This window comes from Rhinolophus sinicus, chromosome 16 (assembly GCF_057876585.1).
Source record: "Rhinolophus sinicus isolate RSI-liver-muscle chromosome 16, RSI-T2T, whole genome shotgun sequence".
Taxonomy (NCBI): Eukaryota; Metazoa; Chordata; class Mammalia; order Chiroptera; family Rhinolophidae; genus Rhinolophus; species Rhinolophus sinicus.
The window spans coordinates 81,138,792-81,161,061 of NC_142516.1; the positions used below are offsets into that span (position 1 = coordinate 81,138,792).

Sequence of the window (22,270 nt, forward strand, 5' to 3'; positions counted from 1 at the left end):
ATCAGAATTTTCAGACATAGTTGAAGCTACCACGGCCCATGAGGAGGGCCCCATCTGTTTTTGCCTCTGGAGTCAAAGTCGTTTTCTTGATAAACATTAATGCAAGAATGACAGTCAAGTACAATGGGGATGAGGGGCTTTTTGCTGCCCCCCATGAGCTGGGTGAGACCGTGCCTTGGGTACTCACTGGCACCATAACTACCCAAAGTGACCAAGGTCTTGAAAGGCAGGCTGTGACCACAGGAGGTGAGAGTGGGAGATGATGGGCTTTTCACAATCCCCAGGGTTGTATGTTTCTTGATTTGATTGCAGACACCCAGAGAGAAGCGTTGCCCATGGACACGGAAGTGTACGAAAGCCCCTATGCAGACCCTGAGGAGATCAGGCCTAAGGAGGTCTACCTGGACCGGAAGATGCTGACCCTGGAGGACAAAGAACTGGGCTCTGGTAACTTTGGGACTGTGAAGAAGGGCTACTACCAGATGAAAAAGTAAGTCAAAACTGCACCATCACACCACACTTGTTCTCATGTGAGCTTACATGCTAGAAACTGTTACATATGCAAGTATTATGTTCATTGTACCCCAAACATAAAATGTAACCTACCATAGCTAATTCCTTTTTCATTAACAGTAAATTTTTTGTTCATTTCTGATACAATTATCACGAAAGCACTCATTATGCATATTAACTATGTGTATAATAAATTAGTTTAGACATAGTACATGTGTCTTACAGAAAATTAGAAAATAGAAATATAGAAAACAGAAAATTAGAACATAAAAACATCATATTTGTACCACCTAAATGCCACTACTGTTAACTAACCTTAATATACGAGGTTGAACAATTAAGTTCGTGAACACATCCTAGAAAAAGTGCTACATACCTCATTGCTGAATATCACTATGGTCACCTTCAAAGTACTCCCCTTGGGAAGCTGTGCACCGACTCCAGCACCTAGTCCACCCTTCAAAGCAATTTTGGAGCTTTCTTTTAAATGGCCATCAGAGCTGTCGTCATATTACCCTTGATGTCCTGAATGTCATCAAAATGTCTTCCTTTCAATATTTCTTTTATCTTTTGATGAAGAAAGAAGCCATTGGGGGCCAGATCAGGTGAGTAGGGAGGGTGTTCCAATATAGGTATTTGTTTATTGGCTAAAAACTCCCTCACAGACAGTGCTGTGTAAGCTGGTGCATTGTTGTGATGCAAGAGCCATGAATTGTTGGAGAAAAGTTCAGGTCATCTTTTTCACACAGCCTTTTCAGTACTTCCAAATAGTAAACTTGGTTAACTGTCCAGTTGGTACAAATTCACGATGAATAATCCCTCTGATATCAAAAAAATGGTTAGCAACAGCATTGCAATGAGTTCACAAACTTAATTGTCAGACCTCGTGTGAGTGTGTGTGTGTATACATACACGTATGTATTATTTAATTAAAATGCAATCATTCAGTAACAGTGTTTTCACTTATTTTCTTTGATTTTTTAAAAATTTTGTCTCATTTCTCTTACCCAGAAAATTCCTAATTTCAAATATCATTAGTAGAATTATTCATTTGCTTTATCCTATAATCTCAAATAGAAGTACATATTATACAGCAGTTAGAACTGCTAAACTACTAACTTCTCTTTGTACTTTTTTTGGTCTTGAGAAGGCAACCCACATAGAATGTTCAGTAAAACTAGTGGTTTCTAAATTCCTTTGAAATAAACTCTCTCTTTGAATATGTATGTTTGAATTAGTGTGTTACTGACATGAATAATGTTGGCTTTATTGTTGAATGCTATATTAAATTTAAAGAATGTTTTTCTTGAGTAGGTAATTTACATGATTCAGGGGTCAGGAGTATAGATAAAAGTATGCACAGAAAAACTTGCTTTCAATCCTGTCCGTTCTGTGTGTGTGTGTGTGTGTGTGTGTGTGTGTGTGTGTGTGAGTGAGTGTACAAGGCGTGATCAAACAATACAGGGAATGTTTAAATAAAAAACTTATTATTAGGTTGGTACAAAAGTTTTTGCAATTACTTTTAACCTTTTAAACCACAATTATTTTTGCAACAACCTAATACATTAAAAAACACATTGCCATTAATCTCCCTCAAAATACTTCCCCTTGCTTTGAACACACTTATCCCATCATTCTTGCCACTTTCTGAAACAATTCTGTAAGGCCTCTTTCATGAGTGTCTTTAGTTGTGCTGTCATGGCTGCCTCAATGTCATGAATCATTTTGACTGAGCAAGAGCCAAAAGTCACACAATGCCAGATCCAGTGAATGAGGACACACTGTATAATGTATTTCATTTGACAGAAATTGCCATGTACCAGAAGTGATGTGTGATACAGAGCATTCTCATGATGGAGGATGATTTATGGCACACTTTAAAACACACCTTCTCTCAACTGTAGCTCACACCTGACTGACTGCACCGAACAAGTTGAAACTTGTCACACACTGTTACTAAGGTTCGACGTGCCACTTCCCATATTGAAGATCCCTGCTTTTCTGCACTCGACAGCAGCATTCACCGTATTTTGTGATCACGACAGAAATGCTCCATGTCACACATCACTTCTGGTATGGCAATTCCTGTCAAATAAAACCATTACGGTGTGTCCTCATCCACCTTATTCACGGGATCTGGCACCATGCGACTCCTGGCTTTTCCCCAAAGTCAAAATGATTCAGGACACTGAGGCAGCCATGACAGTGCAACTAATGACACTCAGGAAAGAGGACTTCCAGAACTGCTTCAAAAAGTGGCAAGAATGATGGGATAAGTGTGTTCAAAGCAAGGGGGAGTATTTTGAGGGGGATTAATGGCAATGTGTCTTACTGTAATAAAGTTTTTTTAATTTAAACATTCACTACATTTTGTGATCACACCTCATATATATAAAATTGAATAATATTCTTATTTTAAAATATATGTATGTATATCACAATCATTTTATAAAATGAATTTATATTATCCTGTAGTTTGTGGTCCTTAAATTTCTTGTTTAATTGTATATGTAAATTACCATTGATATGATTATAGACACATAATTTCAACTAGAGAGTTTGCGGAGCGGCCCTATGGGGTCATTTGGGGCACAATGAGGTCTTTGAAATATTGAGTCTTCCAATCAATAAACATGACCCATCCCTCCCATCCCCATTAAAGACCAATCCCCATTAAAGATGACTTGGGTTATCTTTAATTTCTCGCAGGTCTCTCAGCAGAGTTATTTAGTTTTTTGTGTGGAGGTCTTACACAACGTTTTTTTGTTGGATTCATGTGTAGGTATTTAGTGTTCTTGATATCAATATGTATGGTATGATTTTTTAAATTTTATTTGCTAATCTCTGGCGTTGGTTGAATGTGGAAATATAACTGGTTTGGCCTATTGACCTAATACCCAGCAACCTTGCTGAATTCACCTATTATCTTGCACTTATTATTTCTAATAGTGTATTTATGCAGTCTTTGACCCAGAAATGTGTCATCTATGAATTATGACAGTTTTATTTCATTCTGTCTAATCTTTGTATTTTGTATATTGCTTTCTTGTCTTATTGTATTACCCAGGAACTATGGCTCAATCATAGGATAAAAGTAGCAGTAGCCTCATTCTTCATTCCTGATTTCAGTGGAAAACTTTCAGTGTTTCACCATTAGATTTGTAGCTGTTCTTTATTGGATTAAGAAAGTTTCCATCTATCCTTACTTTTCCGAGAGATTTGTTTTTCATCACTAAGGTGTATTACATATTATTAAATATTTTTTTTCCTCTCCTGGATAAACATACGGTTTTTCTCCTTTATTATGTTCATGTGGTTAATTACACTGATTGATTTTCAAATATTAAACCCACCTTGCATTCCTGGAATAAATCCATCTTGTTCATGAATTATATATACATAATATGTTTCATAATTCACTGAATTTACTAATATTTCTCTTACAATTTTTGTATCTATGTTCATGAGGGATATCAGTAAATTATTTTCTTATAATTTGTCTGGTTTTGGCATCAGAGTAATGCTGGCCTCATAAAATGAGTTAGGAAGTTTCCTTCTTTTCTTTCCTGGAAGGGTCTGTGGATATTATTTCTTCCTTAAACATTGGGAAGAATCAAGAAGTTTTTGCTTGTTAATTTTGACCTCTACTTCACACCATATACAAAACCAGATGATAGACTGAACTGTGAAGGTAAAACAATGAATTGTGTAAAAATAACATAGGACAATGCTTCCCTGACCTCAGGAAGAGGAGGAGGGTGGCGCTCCTGGGGTGCTGGTGGTATTCTGTGTTTCCATCTGTCCAGTGTGTAAACACTTGTTGAAGTCTACACTGAAGTTGTCTGCTTTTCTGAATGTATGTCAGACTTACTCTGCTATTCTCTTATTTTGCCTGTATTATTGGATCGTTCTGTTTTTTTTCCCCCATGTTGGGGTTCAACAAAGGAGGTATACTTCATGCATTTGTGGAAATTGTATCACAGAGAGATGCAGTTTTTCAAACCATACATAGTTAATTTCCATTCATTTATTTCAGCCTCACTATATCAGAATATTTCAAGTGTTCAAACATGACCTTTGTGATGTTTTTATTAGAAAATAAAAAATAACTCTTTGTAAATTTGTTGAAGCTTGCTTAAAATTAGCAAAACTCAGCTTAAAAGTGTTTTGTAAACTATGAGCTTTAACAGTGTATACTCTTTTTAGTTCTGCATCCAGAAATTTATATTTAACATCTATTAAAGGAGTGTTGTATTTACATATGCTACACATAATCTGAGATGGTAAATCTCAATATTTTATAGGAATCCATGTATGTCATAGTTTGTAAAGTTTATCTGAAAGTTATTTAAATATTCTATTAGGCTTTATACTTGGTTGGGGCATTCTGTAGCACCATCCCCATTCTTTTTAACTAATGACACGTTACTCTCTTTGTCTATAAAATGAGAGAACATGGTTGGAAAACTAGTCACTTATAACATGGCTTCTTAAGATGCACTTCCATTCTGTTGCAGTTATTTGCATAACACCATTTATAGCATAGGAATTATGCTTCACGGGAGATAATTATCTAGAAGTGAGCCACTATGAAAAGTTTCTTATGTGTAATGGTGTCTTTTGTAGAGTTGTGAAAACAGTGGCTGTGAAAATCTTGAAAAACGAGGCCAATGACCCGGCTCTTAAAGATGAGCTATTAGCAGAAGCGAACGTCATGCAGCAACTCGACAACCCTTATATCGTGCGCATGATCGGAATTTGCGAAGCTGAATCCTGGATGCTGGTTATGGAAATGGCGGAACTTGGGCCACTCAATAAATATTTACAGCAGAACAGGTATCGTTAGGTACCTCAGAAGTTGATACTGTGAGGTACAGGGCTCACCTGCCAATATGCGTAGTGGCCTGATTTCTACGGGAAGCCTCTCTCCGCCCATGCCATCTAGTGTCAGTCCATACTCAGCGACCTTAAGAGAGGAGGAAAGAGAGCTGTAGCCTTTGGATCAAGTGTTCTTTAGCTCATTTGCACAAAGAACAACTCGAATCCAACAGTCTGGTTCTCATCCGCCTTTGCTCACTCTGTGAGCCTAGTGATAGAATCAGCTTCAGAATATCTTGACAGTCAATCTCCCCTCACTATGAAAAATCTGCTCTTTTAGAATAAATATTTACTAAATATTTTATAAGGGATAACAGTGATGTTTTACATGTCTGGCTGACCTGTACAGCGTCATGAGTAATTACTTCTGAAAATATCTGTTGCTATTAATTGATTACAACCATGGATGGAGTTATCATGCTGTGCTTCTCTAAAGCCATTGTTGAGATGGAAGAACTCACAAGAGTAGCCACTGGTTACCTCTTCCCATTTGCTACATTATGTTTGTACTTTATTTAGATTGTGTCTCTAATCTCCATAGAAGGGAGGTGTTGTTACCACCACTTCACAGGTAAGCAACTGAGACTTGGGGTTGATTTTCTTACCTACTTAATACTGGAAGAAGGATTCCAACTGAAGCCTGGCTCTTCATGACCAGGTCTGATCACACCATCATACTACTTTTCATGTAGTTCAAAGCATGCCATGACAATTATACCAGTTGACACCAGAAGAAGGGTGATAAGTTTTGAACAGTTATAGGGTAACACAGATATTTATCACCGCTAGTGACTCTTGCTTAAGAAGAATAAGAAATGAGTGAATTTACCTTCTTTCTGAGGAGCACAGTTGGTTGTTCTGAAATGGACGACCATTCACTATCACTAATGACACACTTGTGACTTTCAGGCACGTCAAGGATAAGAACATCATAGAACTGGTTCATCAAGTTTCTATGGGGATGAAATATTTGGAGGAGTGCAATTTTGTGCACAGAGATCTGGCTGCAAGAAATGTATTGCTGGTCACTCAACATTATGCCAAAATCAGTGATTTTGGACTTTCCAAGGCACTTGGTGCTGATGAAAACTACTACAAGGTAGGAACAACTTAGCCAATATTCAGAGCGCCAGGTAGTAGAAAGCTAAAATGCAAATGTATGTCTTCTGTATTTTATTATGGTGAGGTTTGAAGAAGCAATTTCCCTGTTTAAAAATAACTATGTAAAAAATTTTCTTCTTACACTTTGATTCTATTATTTTAGAAAAGAAAAATACTCTAATATATCACAACTTGATATTTACTCAGAATAGTATCTTCCAAACTATATTCCTTGGAACAATGGGAAATCAATAATTAGCTATCAGAAAGAAAAATTAGGAAAACAATTTTATTTACAATTGCATCAAAAAGAATAGGTAAAATACATAGGAATAAATTTAACCAAGGAGGTAAAAGACCTGTACTCTGAAAACTTTAAGACACCGAAGAAAGAAATTGAAAACAACACAAATAAGTGAAAAGAAAAAACATACTTGTGGATTGAAAAAATTAATACTGTGTAAATGTCCATATTACAAAAAGCAACCTACAGATACATTGCAATCCCTATCAAAATTCCAAAGGCATTTTTCACAGAACTAGAATAAATAATCCTAAAATTTGTATGGAACCACACAAGATCCTAAATAACCAAAGCCATCTTGAGAAAAGAACAAAGCTAGAGTTATCATGCTCCTTGGTTTCAAATAATACTACAAAGCTATAGTAATCAAAACAGTATGGTACGGGCACAAAAACAGACACAGAGATTCAATGGAACAGAGTAGGGAGCTCCAAAATAAACCCATGCCTATATGTTTAACTAATATTTGACAAGCGAGCCAAGAATACTCAACAGGGAAAGGATAGTCTCTTCAATAAATGGTGTCGGATAAACTGGATATTCACATGCAAAAGAATAAAATAGGATCCCTATTGTATACCACTTACAAAAATTAACTCAAAATGGATTAAGGACTTAAACATTAAGAACTGAAACCATAAAACTCCAAAAACAAAAAGAAATGGAAAAAAGAGTTTCCTTAACATTCAGTATGGCAACAGTTTTTTGTTGTTGTTGTTGTTTTGGTTTGTTTTTTGTTTTTGACTATGACATAAAAGCACAAGAAACAAAAGCAGAAATCAACAAGTGAAATTATATCAAATTAAAAGTTTTCTGTACATCAAAAGAAACAATCAGCAAAATGAAAAGGCAGCCTACACATTGGGACTCATATAACTCAATAACAGAAAAAAACAATCAGATTTTAAAACAAGCCAAGGACCTGAATAGACTTTTTCCCAAAGAAGACATGCAGATGGCCAACAGGTACATGAAAAGGTAAGGTACTTGGCATCACTAATCATTAGGGAAATGCAAATCAGAACCACAATTAGATATCACCTCACACCTGTTAGAATGGCTATTAGCAAAAAGACAAGAAATAACAAGTATTGGCGATGATGTGGAGAAAAGGGAACTCTTGTGCATTGTTAGTGGGAATGGAAATTGTTGTAGTCACTATGGAAAGTAGTATGGAGGTTCCTCAAAAAATTAAGAATAGAACTATTATACCATATGATCTAGCAATCCCTCTTGTGCATATTGATCTGAAGGAAATAAAATCACTATCTGATGGAGATGTCAGTACACACCGTGTTCATTGCAGCATTATTTACAATGGCCAAGGTGTGGAAACAACCTAAATGTCTATCAATGGATAAATAAATAAAGAGAATGTATACACACACACACACACACTATTCAGCTATTAAAAAAGAAGCAACTGTTGCCATTTGCAACAACATAGGTAAAACTTGAGAGCATTATGCTAAGTGAAATAAGTCAGACAGAAAAAGCTAGATACTCCATGATCTCATTTATATGTGGAATATATATATAAGTAATATCCAAAAAATCTGAATACATTGAAACAGAGAGTAGATTGGTGGGGTAAATGGGTGAAGGTGGTCAAAAGTTAAACTTCCAGTAAGAAGATGAGTAAGTTTTGGAGAGCTAATGTATAGCATAGTGAATATAGTTAACAATACTGTGTTATAAACTTGGTAGTTGCTAAGAGAGTACATGTTAAATGTTCTCAACATAGCAACAACAAAACTGGTCATTATGGCAAGTGAAGGATGTGTTAACTAATATTATTGTAAATATTTCACAATATGTGCATCAAATCATCATATTATACAAAAAACTATGTTAGTTTGTACAAAAAGCCATGTTAGGACCTGCAAAAAAGAGACTAAACACTCTGGAAAAGATGGTGCCACAGAGGATTTTTCTTAAGAAAATAGAGCAAATGAAATGGAAAAAATAAAAAGTTAACAGGATTGAAGAGACATGATAGCAATGGAAGCGAATGAGCTTGACACACAGAGAACTGCACAGCAGCTAAAATTGTGCAGTACCAAGGCTGGAAAATGCCCTTTGATCCAACATCTCCTTACAAGTACCCTACACACAGGGCAAATACAGGCAGACCTCACTTTATTGCGCTTTACAGATACTATATTTTTTACAAATTGAAGGTGTGTGGCAACCCTGCATGGAACAAGTCTCTCGGCACCATTTTTCCAACAGCATTTGCTCGCTTTGTGCCTCTATGTCACATTTTGGTAATTCTTGCAATATTTCAAATATTTTCATTATTTTTTTGTTGTTGTTATGGTACTCTGTCATCAGTGATTTTTGTTGTTACTATTCTAATTGTTTTGGGGCACCACCAACTGCATCCATATAAGACAACAAACTTAATTAATAAACGTTGTGTGTGTTCTAACCGCCCCACCGACCAGCTGTTCTTCCATTTCTGTCCCTTGGGCCTCCCTATTCCCTGAGACACATAATATTGAAATTAGGCCAATTATTAACCTTACGATGGCCTCTATAGCTGTCATAGATTGTGATTCCTCTGATGGATCTGGACAAAGTACATTGAAAACCTTCTGGAAAGAATTCACCATACTACATGTCATTGAGAACATTCATGATTCATGGGAATACGTCAAAATATCATCATTAGGAGTTTAGAAGAAGTGAATTCCATCCCTCATCAATGACTGTGAGGGGTTCACAACTTTAGTGGAGGAAGTAACTGCAGATGGGGTGGAAATAGCAAGAGAACTAGAAGTGGGGCCTGAAAATGAGACTGAATTGCTGCAATCTCCTGATAAAACTTTAAAAGATGAGGAGTTCTTCCCATGGATGAGCAAAGAAAGTGGTTTCTTGAGATGGAATCTACTCCTGGTGAAGATGCTGTGAAGATTGTTGAAATGACAACAAAGGATTTAAAATATCACATAAACTTAGTTGATAAAACAACAGCAGGGTTTGAGAGGACTGACTCCAATTTTGAAAGTTCTACTGTGGGTAAAATGCTATCAAACAGCATCTCATTCTACAGAGAAATTGTTCATGAAAGAACGAGTCAATCTATGTGGCAGACTTTATTGTTGCCTTATTTTAAGAAATTGCCTCAGCCACCCCAACCTTCAGCGAGCATGACCCTGAGCAGTCAGCAGCCATCAGCATCGAGGCAAGACCCTCGACCAGCCAGAAGATTACAACTCGTTGAAGGCTCGATGGTTAGAATTTTTTAGGAATAAAATATTTTGTTAATGAAGGTATATACGTTGGTTTTTTTTAAGACATAATGGTATTTATTGCGTACTTGGAACTCAGCATAGTGTAAGCATAACTTTAATATGCACTGGGAAACCTAAACATTCATGTGACTCGCTTTATAGTGAGCCTCACTTCGCTGTAGGGGTGTGAACTGAACCTGCAGTGTCTTTGATGCCTTTACACACTGTCAGTAATGTTCATTCTAGCCCGATGTGTAATAGCAAAAATCGGACACTACTTATAGGCCTCTCAGCAGGAGGCTGGTTAAATCAGTTCTAGGTTTATATGAAGCATGCAATTAACTTTTCTAAACGTGACTTTATTTACATGTACTGATGTAAGTATATCTACAATACATGGTTAAGTAGAAAAATTAAAAAGTGAAGTGCAGAAAGGGTATCCCTCCAGCTTTATTACTCCCCCAAATGTATATGTTACCTGTTTTTACTTGTATATTTTTTTTTTCTGGAAGACTCCAAGGAAAACTATCACACATGGTTGTCTCTGTGGATGAGAATTTGGAGCTGGTGGTGGAGACAAACTAACATTTCATCATATTTAGGATTTGTCAAAGGTTTATCATTTTATCAGTTCAAAATTCAAAATAAACTTGAAATAACACACGACTATATTGTTCACAACTTTTGAAATAAAAATCTAAAAATAATACATAACGTGAATGAGACAGTATAATCGGGGTGTCATACAGAGAAGTGCCATGGCACCTATGGTCTCAGATTGATGTCCCCAAATTGCCCCCTCCTGACCCACCATGGGGCGGATCGTTTCCTTCCTCTCACAGGAGACTTCACCCAGATAAGCATGACATCCACAGGAGACAGCAAAACTTGCCCACATAGCACTGAACCCCAAGGCCCAAAGGAAAGGGATGGGGAGGCATGATTTTGATCTCTTTACTACCATTTCCCTTTTTTAATTAGAAAGTTTAAAACATTTTTTAAATGATATTAGTAAACAGTCTGTGTGAAAATAATTAATTTGGCTTAAAACTGTACACAGCGATAGTTACACATACTTTTGAACAGCCCAATATTTCTTGGTGCATAACCATGAAGTAATATTCAAGTTTGACTCTTGTGTTGTGACAACAAGCTCTCCATGAAGCTGTGAGTGGCCAAAGGAGAGGTGAGAGAAAAAGACTAAAAGATACAAGAAATTCAGTCTGAATCTTAAAAAGTGGTATTTAAATCTTAAGATTTCAGGATTTAATCATGTTTTTAAGATTCAGACCAAATACATATACATGCACACACCTAGTATTTCGTGAGCCATGATTTTATTCTCTTTTTTTAATTGTAGTAAAATGCACATAACATCAATGTTACCATCTTAACCATTCCAAGATTATAGTTCAGTAAAGTGCATTCACTTTGTTCACAGCCAATCTCCAGACTTCCTTTCATCTTCCCAAACTGAAACTCTGTACCCATGAAATACTAACCCCATCCCTCTCTCTCCACCCAGCCCCTGACAACCATCATCCTACCTTCTTTCTCTATGAATTGGACTCCTCTAGGGGCCTCAAATGAGTAGAATCATACAGTATTGGTCCTGTAGTGACTTGACGGGCTTATTTCACTCAGCATAATGGAAGGTAACCACGTGGTTCATCCATGCTGTGGTGTGTCAGACTCCCATTCCTTCCCAAGGCTGAATGGCCTTCCATCGTGTGGGCAGCCTCCTTATGTTTCTCCATTCATCTGTCAGTGGACACTTGGGTTGCTTCCACCTCTTGGCTATTGTGCTGCTGTGAATGTGGGTGTCCACAATGTTAGTCTTAATGGAAGTTCTCCATTTGCATTGCTTTCAGGCCCAGACCCATGGGAAGTGGCCTGTGAAATGGTACGCTCCAGAGTGCATCAACTACTACAAGTTCTCCAGCAAGAGTGATGTCTGGAGCTTCGGAGTGTTGATGTGGGAAGCATTTTCCTATGGGCAGAAGCCATATAGGGTAAGCCACTACTGTTTTGTTTCCTAATGATGTGGCCATCGGAACAGATAAGCACCAGATTGTCAGGACCCTACCAACCATCATCTGGGCACTCTTCCTGAGTCTTTCACTCTCTTTTGACAGTGGGCAGTTAATATGACCTCAGTTTATTCTAAACTGGAAAAGAAATATTGGATGCTAACTGAACAGTATGTGTTTTTTCATTGTGTATTTCACATATAAATATACATAAAACATACCCAGATCAACATTAATTAGAGTTGAAATAGAAAACAGTGGCTAATTCCAGTATCAAATTGGCAGCTCATTACATTTTTCAGATATTTTAAAATCAAAATATACATACCAAAAAGTGCACAAATGCTAGGATATATAACTTGATGAATCTTCACAAATGAGACATACCCATGAAACCAGCCCCCAGATGAAGAAACAGAAAAGAACCCCAGAATCCCCCTTTTCCCCTGTATACACAAGCCTCCCCCTGCAAGGGTAACCCCATCTGACTTCTAGGTCAAAGGTTAGGTGCTCCTGTTTTTGTTCCTTTTATCATTGAAATCCGCCACATGTTGTCTTTTGTTTCTTTTGGAGGGGACAGGATTTATTTGTTGTTTTGCTTTGCTGAGTGCTATGTTTAACAAGTTCAGGAATGTTTTGCATGTTTTAGGGGATGAAAGGAAGTGAAGTTTCCGCTATGCTGGAGAAAGGAGAAAGGATGGGGTGCCCTCAGGGATGTCCGAGAGAGATGTATGAGCTGATGAACCTGTGCTGGACATATGAGTGAGTAACCCCCCCCCCCCCCGGCCCCGCGATTTATCCCAATGCCCCAGAGGTGTATGAAATGGTTGGGCACTAAAAGAAGCATGAACTCTGTCTTTTCATGAGGCAGGGATGGGCTCCCTTCTAAACAAGCAGTAGGGGAGATATCTTGTTTTCTGGACCATGTACTGCTATTCCTTAGTCTAAAGAATATGTGTAGACAATTATTCTAATCCAGGATGTCAAAGTTAAAATGTGGGTAATGTGGCCAGGGAGTGGGGTGGTCAAACCAGAAAGATGTTCCTAAGAGTCTGGCCTGGCCCTATGGACCATTTTAGGTGACAGGGAATGGCAGAGGTACCTAGTGGGAAATGTCCTACTTTCCTAATTCCTGATCATCTTGCAGAGTGAGGCATGACCACAGATGTTGGCTGACTCACAGATGGATTGGCCAAAGTAGCACTTCATGGGGAGTGACTCATACCTGGGAAGAGTGGCCCTGAGTCTGCCCTGAGTGCCATCATGTGTCCTGCCTGGAGGAAATAGGACATTATGGCAGGGGATGTTCAGGGCAGGTCAGCAGCAAGGGAAACACATCACACCTGGGATCAGGGAAACATCGCACCTGGGAATCAGGGACATGGCGGCCCTTGTTGCCCAGGTTTGGCAGCCTGTGAGTGCTGCCAGGGAAGCCCTGGCCATGGTCTCTGTGCCTCTAGCTTTGCAGTGTGCATGCAGAGCCCTTTTAGCTCGGCCATGATGCAGCTCTGTGATTGGGAGGAGCTCGTATACTGGCAGGAGATTTAATATTTGGGGGATCAGGTTTGTGTCAGATACAACAGCTGGTGATGTAGGAGCATCTTAGGATGAGGGATATTTCAAGTGCTCTCAGATGTCACTGCGATTCAGCAACACCCAGGGAGCACCATTTACCACCACAATTGGGAGTGCAAATAAAGAATCTCATTGTCATCTGGAAGCACCAGGGTGTCAGCCCCAAAGGGAAAGGGCAGGTGTTTCTGTCTGCCGGTGCTGATTCTGTTCGGGGAAAGGGCCTGCCTGGGCCTTTTGGTACCAGAGGTGCCTGCCTAGGCCCTGGGGAATGTCTCTAACCTGAGTTGTTTGTGCTGAAGGGATATCAGAGTATTGGCAAGAGAGGAATGCTAGAAATAGATTTTTAGTGGGGGAAGGGGGTGTCCATTCCTTGAAGTCTTGACTTAATCCCCCCACCTCCACCCCCACCCCCAAGTGCCCAAATTAGAATCATTGGCAGGTAGGGCCCAGCCATTTTCAAAATTGAAGTTGAAGGTCTGGGCTTGAAACTCTGGTTGGGGTGGGGGCATATAGGAAACAGAAGACAACCCCTGAGATGATATTACAGACCTTGGTATTGTCACCTGCACCTGCGCTGAGGCTAGTCCCAGCTGTTCTACTAGGAGGTGCCTCTGAAAGGTAGGGGAAGGGAGGACAGCAGCACCTTCCACAAACCCCCTAAATGAGCAGACTGTCCACAAACCCCCTAAATGAGTGCCGGCCGTTAAGCTTTTCCTTCCAGCACAGTCCCTAAGGATCTGTACAGCCGCAGAAATAGCACAGGCTTTCCTGGCACCGTGTACCCTGCACCCTGCCGGGTTCTGGAGACCTGGCAGGCTGTGATGCTTCCCTGGGAGCAGAGCAGAAGATGTGCGACACCATGGGCGTGGGCAGCCTGTGAGCGTTTACTAGAAGTCCTGCCTACAGTTCCATTTGAAAGGTTTCACTTCCTCTGAGAAAAATGAACTTTAAATCATTCTGAAACAAATGAAAAAAAAAAACAGAAAACCAAGAATCTAAATGGACTCGGGGAGATGGTCAAAGTTAGTGTTTCTCATTTGATGTTAACACTGACGTGTTTATTCCATGGTGTATGCTGACCAGTGAGGGATGGAAGGGTGGGCAGGGAGGTGGCTCAGGGTGGGGCCAGTGTTAGGGGATGTGCAGGTGGGGTAAACCATGCTGGGTAGGATGATGCAGCCAGGACACTCCCCGCTCGGCTTGAGGGGGCCCAGAGAGCCTACTGTTAGCAGCTGAAGCGTTCTTCTTGTGACGGGAACTAGGACCCAGTCTGCTCACTTGCCTCTGTCCTGTGACCATGCACAGGATGGTTCAGGAGGAGAGGGCAGGAAGGGGAAGTGTTCTTGGTGTTCACTGGAGTTGAACACTGGAGTTCACTAGTTAGAACACTCATCTTTAGGAGAATGTTGTTTCCCAGGGTATTTTCCCACCTAGAGATTTCAGCTATAATCTGAGTGAGGTTTACAGGCAGTGAAGGGCTTTTTCATCGTTTCCAACCCCAGCAGTGCTTCCCACTGAGTCCCATGTAGATATCCAGGAACCAGCAACAGGGTTTAAGTGTCAGTGGAGTAGAAATAGCGAAGGCAGACCGTGCCTAAAATTAGAAATGAGGGCTCCTCATCAAACTTTGACTCTTTCCCCAACGAGCTTTATTTCTGAAGGTTCAAGTTTTTCTAGTAATCACCTGAAATGATGCAGGCACGGCAGGGAGAAATAGTCAGAGACTTTGTCTAAATGTAAGTAGTGACATGATGTACAGCTGAATGGAGAAAACAAAACATTTTCTGGGGCATGGCCAACACGGAGAAGTCAGAAGCACCAGGAGCTGGTCTGGCAACCTGAGTGATTGCCCTCATCAAATTTCTCAGAGAGCCAAGCCCCTGCCCCTGAATGAGCCTGCAGCTGAGGGAGGGGCAGCAGGCAATACATCATAAGCTATAAAATAAATGTGCTCTATAGTGTGTTCTCGTGAGGAGACGAGTTTAATGGCAATTCAAAGCCAGAGGACAGAGGACCTGGGAGGGTGCTACACCTATGTGTGAAGACGTCCCATGTTCCCCTCGATTCTCACAGAAGGAAATGAAATAGTTGGCTGGGGCACAGAAGCATATGGAGCTTCCAGAACCTCGTGGATTCAAAGAAGCAAATACAAATGATCCCTGTGTAGTCTCCAAGCTTTCCTTCAATGTAAACAGTTAGCCACCTTTGCCAATGTGATAGATTTTTAGGCAGATGAGATAGATAGATAGATAGATAGATAGATAGATAGATAGATAGATAGATAGATAGATAGATAGATAGACAGACAGACAGACAGACAGACAGACAGACAGACAGACAGACAGAGACAATAGTTAGACAGATAGATGATAGATCAATCAATCAAGACATGATAGATGGATTGATGGACAGGTAGGTAGGATAGACAGATGATAAATAAAAGTTTAGACAGGCCGACATACACATACCCACACTTAGATTTATCACTGACACACCCTATTGGCTGCCAGCCATATGCTGAGCACTGTAAGTAAGCACTGAGCTGTCTACTTTAGCTGTCACTTCTTCATAGAGTTTATACTTCCGGGCTGGGTATTACTAGACAAACATGAAACAAATGAAGTGCCACATAAACATGGGATGACATTATGGCTGGTGCTGTAGAGCAATTATGGGGGGTCATATTTGTTAGGGGGTCCATACTGGCCCCTAGGAAGGGGAAATCCACCTGAGAGCTGCAGGATGGGGAGCTCGGATGCAGGAAAGGAGAGGAGAAGGAGGTTGCTGGGCACAGGGGGCAGAGCAGACAAGGCTCCCCAGGCCTGGGTGGGCAGAGTGGCCAGGAGAGGGGTGGACAGGAAGCTGGCACATACACAGGACACTCGGTCACCCACCTCTGCCCAAGCTCAGCGTCATCCTGTGTTCTGGAGGCAGCCTCACCCATGGTGTAGAGGAGAGGAAACCTAACCAGGAGAGGAAGACTCCCTGAGGCCCAATCTGTATTCCTGATTCTCTACATTAGTTTGCTTGGTGCTTGGCTGCTGGGTGAATGAAACCCTCACAGCAAGATTCAAAGGTGCTCTTCGTGCGTTCGGATCCCCACAGTTGGAGAAGAATGCTCTATTTTGCAATGATAATGAGTCTGTGTTCTCCGGCTGTAGAAGTTTGGGAGCAGGGTAGAAGTTATGTATACACAGGTCTCTACATGTGTCCCCACACCCCAGGTTCTGGCCATCAGACCCCCTCCTAGAACACAACATGGTGACCAGAGACATGCCCCCCACAGGGAGGCCTGGGTCCCCAGCCATGACCACAGAAGGCTAAAATTTTCAAGCAGTTTTTGCTTGTTCTTAAAAACTGTGGGTACAACCATTTGCAGCAGATACTCAAATAACATCAAAACGTTCAATGTCATTTCATTACAATGTTGATGAGATGCCATAAGAACTTAACTCTTGTTTATATTAGTTAGCCTTTGGTCAAATTGGTTTCATTATACGTCATTTCGCTTAATGTCGCAGAACTTTTTGATGATGTTTAGTGAAGACTTACTATATTTTGATGCCATTTGACAAAACAACCCATTTCGGTTCTGTAGAAACCACTCTGCCCTTATAGTGGTGAGTGATTCCTGGACCTCACGCATGCTACCTTCCCTGGCTGTTCTCTGTACCTTAAACTGAGCCATAAAAATTCTAGATCAAAAAGGTTGAATGTGAACAGTTCACAGTTTAACCTCAAGTTCTGTTTCACTTATTGGGCAATTTTACCCACTTGTAATATAGCCAAAAATCTTGCAAAAATAAGAAAAGTAACTTCCAAGCAAGGATAGATTCTTACAGTTTTAAGAAATACTTGCTTCTAACAGGTCCTGTCAGTGTGCCCGTGTTACAGAAAACAAAGATGTCTGTAAAAGCTTTAGAGATAGCAAATTGTTACAAACTTTTACCCATAGTTTACTTACCTCAGTACCTCACCTGACAAGTGACAGAAAAGTAAGGCCTTGCTGTGTTAAGATTTACAATAGACAACACCTCCATCTTTGCCTCTCCTACGACAAATTTTGAGTTTTAATAAGAACCCATATCAACAGCATGTTTTCAGAAATCCAGCACTATCCGCTTGGGGTGTGGGAGGGAAAGTTTAAATTGTGTGTGTGTGTGTGTTTATTTTTCTTAACAAGGTTATCAATCAAACTTCAAAGGTATGATGCAGCATATTGGCCAACTAAGTATTTCAGACACATATGTTTTGCTAGATCACCGTCTCTGGGTTAAAAAACCTTGACTTCGAGTGCAGAACTTCTCCATCTTTAAAGTGGACTTGAGACACCTGGTGGTCTTGTTGAATGCAGATTGGGTGTTGTCAGTGTGGGGTGGGCCTGACATTTTATTCCAAACAGGCTATCGTCACCCTATGCCAGGGAGCAGGGAAGCGCTGTGAGCCGCAGGCAATGGACGGAGCCCCCAGGGGTCGCAGCATTCACACTTAGCCTGTAGGGTCCCAGCTGGGATCACACTTTTTCACCAGCGTGTGACAAACAAACAATAATGCATCTCTTGCTTTTTCAGCGTGGAGAGCAGGCCTGGGTTTGTGGCGGTGGAACTGCGACTGCGCAATTACTACTATGATGTGGTGAACTAAGGCCCCTGCACCTGTCTCTGGCTGTCTCTGTGCAGATAAGCCATCACAGGCAAACGTGTCCCAACACGTCGATTTTGAGTCTCCATCTCCCTGTGCCCATCGGGAGAGCCAGCCACAGGTGGATATGTGTGACTGGCTCCCCAAAGCCTGTTCTAGAACAAACCCTCCACAAAGCAGACTCGCCCCAGAAGAGATGTGGGAGAAAGACAAACAACAGGGTCAAGGAGCCCGTGGATTCCTTTGTGTTTCTTGTCTGTGTGGTTTTCATAGCAGGTTATTTTCAAGGGGTAGTCCCAGATTTCCTTGCTGTCTTTCCAGTTCTCTGGCTTCTGGGCTGCTTGTAGACCCCCAGCAGCCTGGAGACATCGCTGTGTGGTATTGAGTGCTGACCTGTATTGCGTTGTCTGCATCCAGAGGACGTAGTGACACCTGTTATGCCTGCCGTGGAGGGCAGGATGGGAGAGAAGAAAGGAGTTTGGCTCCGAGAGGCCGAAAGACTGAGCCTACCCCTGAGAAGCTTTCCCAATGAGCAAAGTGCTTTGAGGCTTAAAAAAAAAAAAAGAAAAGAAAAAAAGTCAAGCTTGACCAGTGTAGTTTCTAAGTTAAAGGGGAAAAAAAAATGTCTGGATACTGCTTTTCCTGTGTGTGTTCTGAGACAGAAGACTCACATCTGCGTGAAAAGTGGGCCCTGCTGGAAAGAATTGGCTTGGCTCACCCCTGAAAGCCTCTCTCCCGCAGACTCGCTGAAGACTGAACGTGAATACAGACTGGTAAACAAACTTCTTCATGGATGCGGCATAGGGGAAAGTATGTCCGTCATCTCAAGTGTGCCTGAGGACAGACTGTGGGCGTGTGAGCTGTCGTCCACACTTCTTCCCCCTTGAAGGGGGTGCGGGGGGTGCACCCAGAATTCCTGTCTTTTTCTGTATTCATAGTGAGGGACACCCTGGTGGCCAAAGGCATCTAAAGATGCGTTTCTAAGGAAAGTACTAATTCATACACAATAAAGTCACAGACCCTGATCTCGCCACAGGGAGGCCTCATTGAGTGTGACTTTGGGTTGATGAAACAAAACCCGAGAATCCCCTAATCCTTGACTAATGTGTGATCTCACATAAGTCATTAGCCCATTGATAGCAGTTTTGCTGTGGCCCTTGAAAATCCAAGATAATTACCCATCGTTCTTAGCTCAGTCAAGACACAAAGAGGCGGACCACGTCCTCTGCAGCTACACCTAAGACATATTAATGTTTCCTCCAGCCCATGCAGAAGAAGCAGGCCCTACTCCCAACAGGGGAGCCAAAATAGAGAAAGGCAGCTGTCACACCCTTGCTTTACTAGAAGTAGCAATGAGTCCCTTGGAGAACTTGTGTTAAGGAACTTCAGAAACCATCCATGCTTTTCAGAATCATGCTACCTCTTGGTTTAACCATTTTGTTAAAGAAAGGAACAACTGTCCCCAAAGCAAAGCTGTCCCAGGGGAGCTTAGGGAGAAAGATGAACAGCAGGGTCAAAGTACCTGTGGTTCCTTCGTGGTTCTTGTCTGTGTGGTTTTCATGGCAGGTTGTTCTCCGTGTGCTGAGCAGATACTCTAAACAGTGGCAGTACACATTTAGAGTCCCCGAAATTAAATAGATTCATGACAAGATCTCTGTGGTCAGGCCACGTGTAGCTTTAGAATCATAGAAGGAGGGATTGGACACAGTGGTGATGGCATCTGGGAAAGGCTACGCTGCTGCCTCACGGTGTCTTCCTTCTTCTACCCCCCAGATGTGTCCTTAGGAAAGGCCCCCTGCTCACAGGAATGGGGGCACGTGTGCAGTATGTGTGTGGAGCTCGTCGCCCTCTTTTTGGGGCTAGTTTCCATGCTCTAGTCGCACCGCCCCTCCCAGGAGCCTGGGGAAGAAGAACATCTAGAATGTGAGTGGCCAGAGGTCCAGTCCTGGAGCAGCAGGCACCCCTGGCCCCCAATCTCCGGCACCTCCCCAGAATTCTGCTGTGTGGAGTGTGTGTGAGTCTTGTCTAGTGAAAATTGTGTCGCGCGGCAGGTCCATTCCCCTGTCGTCACGGAGGAAGGCGCAGAGGGAAAGGCAGCTTCACTGAAGAAGGATCTATAATGTGAATGAGTAAGTGCAGGAAAGGCAAGGGCTTTGTACGGGGCATCTGGCCGGTGCCAGGTTTTCACGAGCATGTTGCCCTTATCCTGGGTTCTAGCCAAGTCCTCACATGGGCCTGGGATCACTCCAAGTGCCTTCACCTCTGGTCCGTGTTTACTGGGAACAGAAGGACATCGCGGACAGACAGACTGCCTGGCTAGGCCAGCACCGGCTGACTGTGGAAGCCATCAACACCTTGACCCCAAGTGGGGTCGAAGTCTTCCACAACAGAAATTTAATCCACTCCATGGCTAAAATAATCACGTGTGTTTTTCATTTGAGTGTGTTCTTTCCCTACACTTGCTGTCACCAGCCTTGCTTTTATGTGTTGGGTGGTGACTTCACATTTACACCAGCCCAAGGACCGCAGCTTCACCTGGATTTTCACATGCAGGGGTGACTAGAGGATTTTCAGCTCCCAAGAGCACACTCAGCCGGTTAAGCAGTTTCCTCCATCCATTTCAGAAGAGCGACCTTTTGTCACTGGACTATGTTAAAACTCATTCTAAATAAAAATTTTTAATTAGCTTTGTGATCATTTTCATGGATGTTATTAGAATAATAGGTCACACTGTCAAATAGACAGTGTAAGCAGCATTGTCAAATGTGTGTGGGGTTTTGGTTTGTTTAGTTTTAAATGTTAAGTCCCCAGCCATGTCCTAAAAAGGTAGATGTAAAAAGCTCCCCCCTCCCCCCCCGGAGCAGGTCTGTGAGCTTCTGCCTTCCATGGAAGGCACAGGCTGTCCTAGAGGGCCCTGGCCTGCCATGAGCCTCTGTGCACGGGCAGGGGACGTGCCCAGTGAGAGCCTGACAGCCCACGAAATACCCTAATGGAAGGTGGACTGATGGGACTCAGAAATGCCAAAAGGGGCCAAAGCAGGGTTATGAGCTTTCCCTTCCTCTGTGAAGATAGTGTGCACTGGGGCAGTCTGGAAAAGAACTCCAGGGCTCCCGTCTCTTCCCCTTTTAAAGGAAGTTACACACACACAGGCATACTCAAATACATGGTATGCATGCCACATACATACATGTCACACACCACAGAAATATGCACACCCCATGCATACATACACCAACATACCACACGTACACACACACACACACACACACACACCACTGAACCTTATTCCAAACACCCACTTAAATTCCAGCGTGGGGCAGGCATCTTGCCCTGGGGACACGCACTGGTGGCTGCACTCTTCCCTTCTGCCCACCCTGGGCCTGGGGTCAAGCATTAGAGACTCTCCTGTCCACCAGCCCCACTAGAGGTCCCTCTGGTCCTAGTGGGCAGAGGTTTGGGGGAGACCCCAGTTGGTAAGCCTCACACTCCCATGGTGAGCTCTGAGACTGGGACAGCTCCAAGGTGGGAATGACACAGACTTCCGGACAGCTCCTTGGCCATAGCTCCAGAAGCAGTGAGAGTGTGAGGGCAAAATTGAGTACCACACAGAGAGCTGGGTCTCCGCAATGACCTTGGGTGAGGCATGGGAACTCAGCCTTGATCTGCACAATTGCAGGTGAGGGCTATCCACTGCTCTGTGCTGACACACATAAGGCCAGACACAGAGGCCAGGGGCCATATTCTCACGATGCTGGTGGGAGCCATTGTCTGGGCCCCAGGGCCACAGCTGAGGGCTGCCTAGCTGGTGGGGATTCTTCGGGCCAGCAGATGGCGCTGTGGGACGGCTCAGGCAAGGAGCTGCCTTTGACTTCCGATTCCTTCAACCCTGGGGAGGGGCAGAAACCACTGATTTTAAGACTTGAGCTTATCTTTCCAAGGTTAGGAGCAGAATTCAGAAATGGTCAGTAAACATGGTCTCCTTTCAGGGAAGG

General features: G+C 42.1%; 1 protein-coding gene across 6 annotated transcripts in view; it reads left to right on the top strand.

The window, feature by feature from the left end:
• SYK (spleen associated tyrosine kinase) overlaps positions 1 to 20,965 on the top strand; it is an 86,890-nt gene extending 65,925 nt beyond the window's left edge. For all 6 annotated transcript variants that reach the window (XM_074330198.2, XM_019713875.3, XM_019713872.3 and 3 more), the window contains 6 exons: positions 313 to 490; positions 5,140 to 5,349; positions 6,301 to 6,490; positions 11,904 to 12,044; positions 12,712 to 12,824; positions 18,209 to 20,965. In XM_074330198.2, coding sequence (XP_074186299.1) covers positions 313 to 490; positions 5,140 to 5,349; positions 6,301 to 6,490; positions 11,904 to 12,044; positions 12,712 to 12,824; positions 18,209 to 18,281 — 905 coding nt within the window. In that variant the 3' untranslated portion in view covers positions 18,282 to 20,965. The remainder of the gene's footprint in view (positions 1 to 312; positions 491 to 5,139; positions 5,350 to 6,300; positions 6,491 to 11,903; positions 12,045 to 12,711; positions 12,825 to 18,208) is intronic.
• The last annotated feature ends 1,305 nt before the right edge of the window (positions 20,966 to 22,270 follow it).